This window comes from Corylus avellana, chromosome ca2 (assembly GCF_901000735.1).
Source record: "Corylus avellana chromosome ca2, CavTom2PMs-1.0".
Lineage (NCBI taxonomy): Eukaryota > Viridiplantae > Streptophyta > Magnoliopsida > Fagales > Betulaceae > Corylus > Corylus avellana.
In genome coordinates this window covers 33375524-33385653 of record NC_081542.1, presented here as the reverse complement: position 1 = coordinate 33385653, position 10130 = coordinate 33375524, and the positions used below count along the sequence as shown (strand labels likewise).

The 10130-nt window shown below is 38.8% G+C and overlaps 1 protein-coding gene across 1 annotated transcript; it reads left to right on the top strand.

The window, feature by feature from the left end:
* Positions 1-3627: 3627 nt before the first annotated feature.
* LOC132169631 (uncharacterized) lies at positions 3628-7701 on the top strand. The gene is made up of 5 exons (XM_059580633.1): positions 3628-3804; positions 4549-4684; positions 6152-6618; positions 7306-7437; positions 7543-7701. The coding sequence occupies exons 1-5, from the start codon at positions 3628-3630 to the stop codon at positions 7699-7701; spliced, it is 1071 nt and encodes a 356-aa protein (XP_059436616.1).
* The last annotated feature ends 2429 nt before the right edge of the window (positions 7702-10130 follow it).

Below are 10130 nucleotides of genomic sequence, written 5' to 3'. Positions count from 1 at the left end.
TGAGTGATGAAACACTTCTTCATTAGCTAATCAAAAATCCTATTGCAAAAAAGCTTGTTGTTGTGCTAAATACCACCTAAATTAATAGATAATATTTAGTACGTTTTACTCGTAAGTGCACAAGATCAAAAGATAGTATAGTGCAATAAGTACGAGATCGATCCCACGAGGATTGTTGATTTTGTTGTAGAATTAATTAAAATATCAAAATTGTCATGAGATTGATATTGATAAGAAGAAATAAAAAGATATAAAGATAAATGAAAAGCTAAAGGTAGGGCTTTGATATCCACCACTAATCATACTTAGATAATATAACAATATGCCGATGATCCAATCATATTATTAATACTTAATGTTTGCCAACCTAAGGGTATGGGTGTCTACTCCTTAAGCTATTGATTTTCCTAAGCAACGAATTAGGCATGGGTGTCTACTCTAATTCTTTTCTTTATTAAAGGATTTAGCATGGGTGTCTACTAAGTTGTTCTTTAAGAAAGCATAAATCTGTACAAATCGACAAACACATGAGGCCTAGGGCATGGGTGTCTACTCTCCGTTCCCCATGTTAATTAACCTAAGAACTCGGTGTGGATTTCTTTTGTTACTCTTATTAGCCCAAGACTCGATCATCCAAATTGATTTAATTAACTAGTGATAAGTGCTAAAATATTCATATTTTCAGCCCTTAACTTGCATGATTTAATCCTTTGGTTTTAGTTAATTAGGTCATTTTAATTCCTTTTTGTGTTTTGCATACTTTTGCAGGATTTTGGAAGAAAATGAAGTAAATCTAGACGATTTGGGCTCAAAGAGAGAAAATGGAGAAAATTGGAGCTCCCTGACACTGCGATCAATTGTAGGGTACTTGCGATCGAGCGCAGTACCCGAGAGGACATAACACAAAGCAGGCCAGAAGCGATCGAGCGCATGCCAGAAGAAGGATCGATCGCAGGCCTGCGATTGAGCACACACGGGCTGCGATCGATCGCACCTGTGCGCAGGAGACACATCAAGTGGCGGCTAAAGTGTCACTCTTTCCATATTAGGGTTTTCCAACTCCCAATTGTACTAGGTCTCAAAACCCTACGAAATCCCTAGGTTTACTACTTTGCCAAGGACTTCTAAAACCTATAAATAGACCCTTAAGCTTCTAGAATAGATATACTTTGTAAGGAGAAGAAGAGGAGCTCTTTAAGTTCAAGTCTCGGGTTTATTCTTTTCCTTTTTTTTTTCTTTTTTTCTTTTTTTATGAAGATGTTTAACATCAGTTTATGTGTAGCTAATTTAATTAGTAGGGCCTGATTGAAGCCCTAGTTATGTTTTGTTAATATTTTAATATTGGCGCTTTTATGATGATCTTGTTGTGCTATTTAACTTGATTAATGCCTACTTACATGAATTCCTCATATGTGTGTGCCTGATCAACATACGCAAGTGGTACGGACTAGTTAGTTAAATCAATTTGGATGGCCGAGTCTTGGGTTTAACATAAGTAACAAAAGTAATCCACACAGGATTTGGGTTAATCAACATGGGGAACCAGGAGTATATGCCATGCCCTAGGCCTCATGTGTTTGTCGATTTCCATAGAACATATGCCTTCCTAAGGAACAACTTAGTATAAATCATGCTAAATCCCTTAGGAAAGAAAAGAGTTAGAATATACGCCATGCCTAACTCGTTGCTTAGGAAAATCTGTAGCCTTAGGAGTATACGCCATGCCTTAAGGTTGACAAACATTAGATATGCATAACTTGATCAAAGCATTGGCATATTGTTATATTAACTAAATATAATTAATGGTGGATATCAAAGCCCTACCCTTTATTATCATCACTTCAACAATCAATCTTTGTTTTACTTAAGGAATCTATTTTTAAACATAAATTCAGCAACCCTCGTGGGAATGATCCTGTACTTGCACCATATACTACTATGTTGACCTTGTGCACTTGCAGGTAAAACGTACAATTATTTAACTATAAATTTAGGTAGATATTTTTCACATCAAGTTTTTGGCGCTGTTGCTAGGGATTGCGGCGAATTTTGTTTAAAATTATTTTCCTTTAGCTTTGTTATTTTAATTTCCAATTTTTAATTTAGTTGTTAGCAAAAATCAAAATTATTTTTCGTTTTCCCTAACTTTTCTGTTTTCTATTTCAGGTTGAGGATTGGCATTCTGTGATTGCGATCAATCGTCAGCCAAGTGTGATCGAACGCACCAACCTGCGATCGAGCGCAGTTCTAGGGAGTATCTGAACCGGCAATACTGAAGTTGCCTAACTGAATAAGTAATTCAGTTGATGCAAGGTCGTCGATCTCATGCCTCAACCGTTCTTCCACTCGATCCTGAAATTGAGCGGACAATTTGACAACGACCTAGAGACAAAGAAGAAGAAGAAGAAATTGATATGTAAGACTTGCAAGAGAATCCAATTGGGCCAAGACCATTAGAGGCAAATCCACCACGGGTGAGGAGACCAATGAAGTAGGCATATGTTCCAGCAAACCTCCATCAACCCTCTTGCATAGCATATCAACCGGAGGTGGATGGCAGCTATTATATCTCTCCCCAAATCCTCAATGCATTGACTCACTTTAGAGGCACAGCTACTGAGGATCCCAACTTGCATCTTAAGGAATTGTTTGACTTATGCAAGTTGCAGCATGTCCAAGGCCTAACTCCAGAGAGACTCAGGTTAGCCCTCTTTCCTTTTTCCTTGAAAGATAATGCTAAACTGTGGTACAATTCCTTGCCTGCAAATTCCATTCACACTTGGAAAGAATTGACCACCAAGTTTCTGAAGAGGTTTTTCCTAGCCCCAGAAGACAAAACAACTTAAAAGATAACTTCAAATGTTCCAACAACGAGACGGAGATTTACTCTTTGAGGCCTGGGATCACTTCAATTCCTTGCTTCTAAAGTGCCCACATCACAACATCCTTCAAGATGATCAGGTACAAATTTTTTATGAAGGATTAGATGATACTAACAGAGGGATGGTTGATACAGCTTGTGGAGGTATGCTAATGGAGAAGAGTAGTGAGGAAGCCATAGGGATCTTTGAGAGGTTGAGTGAACATACTCAACAATTCCCATCCAGAAGGAGGCAAGGTGTAAGGAGCAAAGGCAAGAATGAAGAAAATAGCGGAATGCAAAATCAAATGGCTGCTATAGAAAAGAAGTTGGACGTGATTGTCAAGGCCATGGCTGCTCAAAAAATTTCACCTCTACAACAGGACACACCAATCCAGGTATGTGCTATTTGTTCCCATCTAGATCACACCACTGAGAAGTGTCCTTTATCTTCATTTGCGGAGGAAGAAGAGGTGAATTATTTGGGACAAAACAATCATCCCCACAAGAACAATCCATACTCCAACACCTACAAACCAGGGTGGCAAAACCACCCTGATTTCTCAGGGGATAGTAGTCGAAATATTCTGAACCTTCAAGGATAGAAAAGCAACCCTCAACAAGATGTCCAACCAGCTCAAGAGCCAGAGAAGGATGACCTGAAGGATCTTGTACGACAATTGGTGACTTCACAACAGCAATTTGTGATTGCGCAAGAACAAAGCAATACAAGGCGTGATCAATCCATTCAAAAACTGGAAGTGCAAATGGGGCAAATGGCTAAGGAACTGAGTGAAATAAAGCGGGGTGAATTTCCATTCCAAACAATATCAAATTCAGAGGATCAACAGCAGATGAAAGCAGTCACAGTTCTCGGGAATGGTAAGGTCATAGGAACTGAAGAGCACCCTCAAGCATCGCCAGATGAAGCATCAACTTCCAAGGTAAATAAAATGGAGAGGGTGAATGCACCCTCTTTTCCTCAAAGGCTAGTCAAACCAAAGAAAGAAGGGCAACTCAGGGACATCTTTGAGACTTTGAGGAAAGTAGAAATCAACATTCCTTTATTAGATGCAATTAAACAAATTCCTTCATATGCTAAATTTTTAAAGGATTGTTGCACTAACAAAAGGAAGTTTCAGGAGTATGAGACAGTGGCCTTAACAGAAGAGGTAAGTGCAGTCTTGTTAAGAAAATTACCACCAAAGCTAACAGATCCAGGTAGTTTTACCATTCCCTGTAGGATAGGAGACCATTCTTTTGAAAAGGCGCTACTGGATCTAGGAGCAGGGGTGAATTTGTTGCCTTACACTGTATATGAAAAGCTGGGATTGGGGGAACTTCAACCAACCTCTATCACCTTGCAACTGGCAGACAGAAGCATCAAACGACCGAGAGGTATACTGGAGGATGTGTTGGTAAAGGTAGGTACATTTATTTTACGTGCTGATTTCATCATATTGGATGTAGAAGAATCCCCTATGCCATCACCTTTACCTATTATCTTAGGAAGACCCTTTATGAGAACTGCTGATACTACAATAGGTGTGAAAAAGGGTATTGTGAGTATGAAGGTAAATGGTGAGACAATCGAATTCAAAATATTCGATGCATTGAAATTACCTCAAGAAGATTTAGAATGTTTTGATGGTTGTGTGACCCAAGATGGTAGTGAGATAGTTTTGCAGGACCATCATAAAGATCCATTAGAGGCCACCTTCACCCTTAGTCTCACAAGGCTAGATTTTGAGCCAGACCTTGAAGATATTACTAATGATGTCATGGAAACAGTTCATCACCTTGAGGCTTCTCCAAAATACCCAAGTAAGTATAATCCTCCCTGCGAGATTCTTGAGCCTACTAATTCCTCTCTTGTTCCCTCTGTTATACAGGCACCCAAGCTGGAATTGAAGCAATTGCCAGAGCACCTAAAATATGCATACTTGGGAGAAAACAAGACACTACCAATCATCATAGCTGCAAATCTGAGTTGTGGGGAAGAAGAAAAGCTGTTGAGAATTCTTAGAGAACATAAAACCGCCTTTGGGTGGACCATTGCTGATATCAAAGGAATAAGTCCAGCTAAGTGCATACATCAAATCTTCCTTGAAGACGAAGCAAAGCCAACCAGAGATGCACAGAGAAGACTCAATCCACACATGATGGAGGTAGTCAAGGCAGAGGTACTAAAACTACTGGATGTGGGCATCATCTATCCCATCTCAGATAGTAAATGGGTCAGTCCAGTCCAAGTAGTGCCAAAAAAGAGTGGGATCATAGTGGTGAAGAATGAAGATGATGAACTGATACCCACAAGAGTAACCACTGGGTGGAGGGTATGCATTGATTACAGAAGACTAAACAAGGTAACCAAAAAGACCATTTTCCATTACCTTTCATTGACCAGATGCTAGAGAGGTTAGCTGGCCATAGCCACTACTGCTTCTTGGATGGGTATAGTGGCTATAATCAGATTGCAATAGCACCAAAAGATCAAGAGAAGACCACCTTCACATGTCCTTTCCGCACATTCACCTACAGAAGGATGCCATTTGGCTTATGCAATGCCCCAGCTACATTCCAGAGATGCATGATGAGCATTTTTTTCAGACATGGTAGAGAAAACCATTAAGGTATTTATGGATGACTTTAGTGTTTTTGGGTCTAGTTTTGATGAATGCCTCCACCATTTGAAGAACGTTCTCAAGAGATGTGAAGAATGCAACCTAGTGCTCAATTGGGAAAAATGCCACTTCATGGTTCAACAAGGCATTGTATTGAGTCATGCTATTTCAAGCAAGGGCATTAAAGTGGATAAGGCCAAGATAGAAATCATCTCCAAACTTCCCCCACCTCTAACAATAAAGGGGGTGAGGAGTTTTCTTGGACATCCCGGGTTCTATAGAAGGTTTATCATGGATTTCTCCAAAATCTCTAGACCCCTTTGTGTATTGCTAGGGAAGGAGGCCAAGTTTGAATGGACCAAAGAATGCATGACTGCCTTCAACACACTAAAAAAGCTGCTCACTTCTGCACCAATAATGCGAGCACCTGATTGGAGTCTACCCTTTGAGCTCATGTGCGATGCCAGTGACTTTGCCTTAGGAGCTGTCTTGGGTCAAAGAATCAATAAGGTACCTCATGCAATATATTATGCTTCTAGGACATTGAATGATGCGCAACTAAATTATTCTACCACTGAAAAAGAATTATTAGCTATCATATTTGCTTTGGAGAAATTTAGATCATACTTAATTGGCTCTATGGTCATTGTATTCACTGATCATGTAGCTTTGAGATATTTGTTTGCCAAGAAGGATGCAAAGCCAAGACTGATCAGATGGGTATTATTACTGCAAGAGTTTGATCTTGAGATCAGAGATAAGAAGGGCGGTGAGAATGTGGTTGCAAATCACCTATCCAGACTACTTCATGAGGAACAAGGAGATGAGCTTCCATTAAATAAAAAGTTTCCAGATGAGCAGTTATTTGCAGTTGAGGTCCAAGTTCCATGGTATGCAGACATTGTGAATTATATAACTGCCAAGGTTTTTCCCCTAGGAATGTCTAGTAAAGAAAGCAGGAGGTTGATGTCTATATCGAGACAATACCATTTGGATGACCCCTATCTGTTCAAATTTTGCATTGATCAAATCATTAAAAGGTGTGTCTCAGAAGAAGAGCATTGGAGCATTCTGCAGCATTGTCATCAGTTGGCGTGTGGAGGACACTTTGGGGCCAAGAGAACAGCACTTAAGGTACTACAATCTGGTTTCTATTGGCCTAATTTATTTAAGGATGCCCTTTTGTTTTGCAGCTCCTGTGATAAATGCCAGAGGACAGGCAACATCTCATCCAGAAATCAGATACCAATGCAAAATATTTAGGAGGTGGAGCTCTTCGATGTATGGGGTATTGATTTCATGGGTCCATTTCCTAATTCATATGGTTATTTGTATATCCTTGTGGATGTGGATTATGTGTCCAAATGGGTCAAGGCTGTCCCCTCAAAAACTAATGATCACAGAGTGGTAGTGAAGTTTTTGCAGGACAACATCTTCACTAGATTTGGGACCCCAAGAGCAATAATTAGTGATGGAGGCAGCCACTTTAATAATTATGCCTTCGCTTCTTTCATAAAGAAGTATGGCACCACTCATAAGGTTGGAACTCCATACCATCCCCAAACCAGTGGCCAAGTGGAGATCAGCAACAAAGAAATCAAAGGTATCCTTGAAAGGACAATAAACCCCAATAGGAAGGATTGGTCCCTACGCTTGAATGATGCTCTATGGGCTTATAGGACCGCTTACAAGACACCTATCGGTATGCCTCCATATCGATTAGTCTTTGAGAAAGCATGTCATCTACCAGTGGAGTTGGAACACAAAGCATATTAGGCCATCAAGCAATTTAATTTTGATATGAAACAAGCTGGCAACAAGAGGAAGCTACAACTCAATGAACTGGAAGAACTGCGACGGGATGCTTATGAGAATGCCAAGCTCTACAAGGAAAGGACCAAAGCATATCATGACAAGCAACTAGTCAGGAAGGAGTTTCATGTAGGACAAAAGGTGTTGATTTATAATTCAAGATTGAAACTTTTCCCTGGTAAGCTTAAGTCAAGATGGTCTGGAACTTGTATTATTACTAAAATTTTCCCTCATGGAGCATTGGAGGTTCGCAATCCAGAGAGCAATTGCATATTCCAGGTTAATGGACACAGAGTGAAGCCATATCTCGAGGTGCAATTGCTACCAAGAGATGAAGATATGGCACTCCAATCTACCTTTGATGCACCACCACCATCGGGAGCATCTACTTTTGGACAACACTGAGATGGGACCACTGTCTGGCTAAAGACATAAAACTTAGCGCTCATGGGAGGCACCCCATAGCATATCCTTTTGTTTTGTTTCACTTATGTTTTGTTTTTCTTTTATTTTGATCTTTTTTTTTTCTTTTTTTTTTTTTGTGTGTTTTTAGTGTTTTGTCTTGTTTTCCATTCTGTTACTGCGATCGATCGTAACCAACATGTGATCGAGCGCAGGTCTCCATTTGTGAGCTCAACACATTCTGTTAGTGCGATCGCACGCACCATGCGTGCGATCGAGCGCACTTAGGCAGCATCCCAAAGTTTTTTTTTTTTATTATTTTGTTTTGTTTAATGTGTTTTCAGTTCAATTTTTATTTAGTCCTAGATTTTGTTCCTTTTTACTTGTTTATGTGTGTTCTTATTTCGCAGGGACAAGTGTGCTTTAATTCAAGTTTGGGGGTGTGCTATAAGCCATGCTTTCCGAGACTATGTCCACCATCTCTCGGGTACATTCTTTCCTTTACTTAGACACGTTGGGGACAATGTGTCATTTAAGTTTGGGGGTATGGGCACACATGATTGTTTACACACACTTTGTCCCAATTTCATGTTAATTGTTTGTTTTGTGTGTTTGTTTATTTGAAAAAAAAAAAAAAAAAATTATGCATGTTCATGTTTGCCCTAAATTTTAAGTTGATCTAAAAGAATTGTGATTTGAATTCATTAGTGAGCTTAAAATTTTGAACACATGATCTGATGAGTGAATTTGTTAGTTTGGTTACTTGTTTGGGACAGTTGAAAAATCACATGTTTGATCTGAGCACTCAAGCACATTAGCACATAATTTGTGAGGAATGACATGAGGTCTGATATGTGTGTTTTTGCATCTTGGATGAAGTTGGATGACTTATTAGATGGATACCTTGGCATATATATATGTGAAAAAAAAAATGGTCATTGATAAGCCTTTCACTAAGTAACTGGACCTCTTGTCTCAAAGCATTGAGTGTTCACGTCAAAAGGTGGAAAATTTGGATTTGATCAATGTCATGGTTAGTTGGTTTTGTAGCCTTTTTTACTCAAGTTAGTAGGTCCTTAGGGGTGTCTCTACACCTAATGCCCTAAAACCACCTGGTTTGGGAGTCATTGACTTAACACTCGCTAAAAGGGTCAATTAGAAAGCTTAAGGGAACCAACATTGCACAACCTGACCAAAAAAAAAAAAAAAAAAGAAATAAGCCAGTGTGTCATTCTAATAGGAATTTCAGTCAATTCTGAGATAAAGAAACATTGTCTATTGGAAAGATTTGGAAGCCTCATAATTTTGTACTAGTTCACTGTACACAATTTTCAAACTTGTGATGATTTAACATGTCGTTTATAAGTAATTGCACCTTGAGATTCCAATTCATTGTGAAGATGGAGTTTATCTTTTTAAGTTTGCTTATGAATGAAAACCATGATCTTGAAGTGATACTTTAATTTTTGGGATAACATGAATTGTGCATGATGTTTGTGGGTAACATTTCTGGAAAACCTTCATGAGACTTCACTTGTCCACTAGGGAATTCCTAGGGGTTTAAAAGGCTTGTTGCATACGCTAAATGCAATCGTACATCCTACGAAAGATGGATTTATCTTTTGTTCTTTGTTTTTCCATTCCTGTTTTCAGTTTTGTATTGCTAAGGGACTAGCAATATGTAAGTTTGGGGGTGTGATAAGTGCTAAAATATTCATATTTTCAACCCTTAACTTGCATGATTTAATCCTTTGGTTTTAGTTAATTAGGCCATTTTATTTAACATCAGTTTTATGTGTAGGTAATTTAATTAGTAGGGCCTGATTGAAGCCCTAGTTATGTTTTGTTAATATTTTAATATTGGCGCTTTTGTGATGATCTTGTTGTGCTATTTAATTTGATTAATGCCTACTTGCATGAATTCCTCATATGTGTGTGCCTGATCAACATACGCATGTGGTACAGACTAGTTAGTTAAATCAATTTGGATGGCCGAGTCCTGGATTTAACATAAGTAACAAAAGTAATCCACACCGGATTCTTGGGTTAATCAACATGGGGAACCGGGAGTATATGCCATGCCCAAGGCTCATGTGTTTGTCGATTTCCATAGAACATATGCCTTCCTAAGGAACAACTTAGTATAAATCATGCTAAATCCCTTAGAAAAGAAAAGAGTTAGAGTATATGTCATGCCTAACTCGGTGCTTAACGAAATCTATAGCCTTAGGAGTATACGCCATGCCCTAAGGTTGACAAACATTAGATATGCATAACTTGATCAAAGCATTGGCATATTGTTATATTAACTAAATATAATTAGTGGTGGATATCAAATCCCTACCCTTCATTATCATCACTTCAACAATCAACCTTCGTTTTACTTAAGGAATCCATTTTTAAACATAAATTCAGCAATCCTTGTGGGAATG

Coding starts and splice junctions, on each gene's coding strand:
- LOC132169631 (XM_059580633.1), top strand. CDS start 3,628: ATGGGGCAAATGGCTAAGGAACTGAGTGAAATAAAGCGGGGTGAATTT. Junction 4,685..6,151: donor GGCTTCTCCAAAATACCCAA/GTAAGTATAATC, acceptor CTGATCATGTAG/CTTTGAGATATTTGTTTGCC. Junction 7,438..7,542: donor AGTTTCATGTAGGACAAAAG/GTGTTGATTTAT, acceptor GGAGCATTGGAG/GTTCGCAATCCAGAGAGCAA.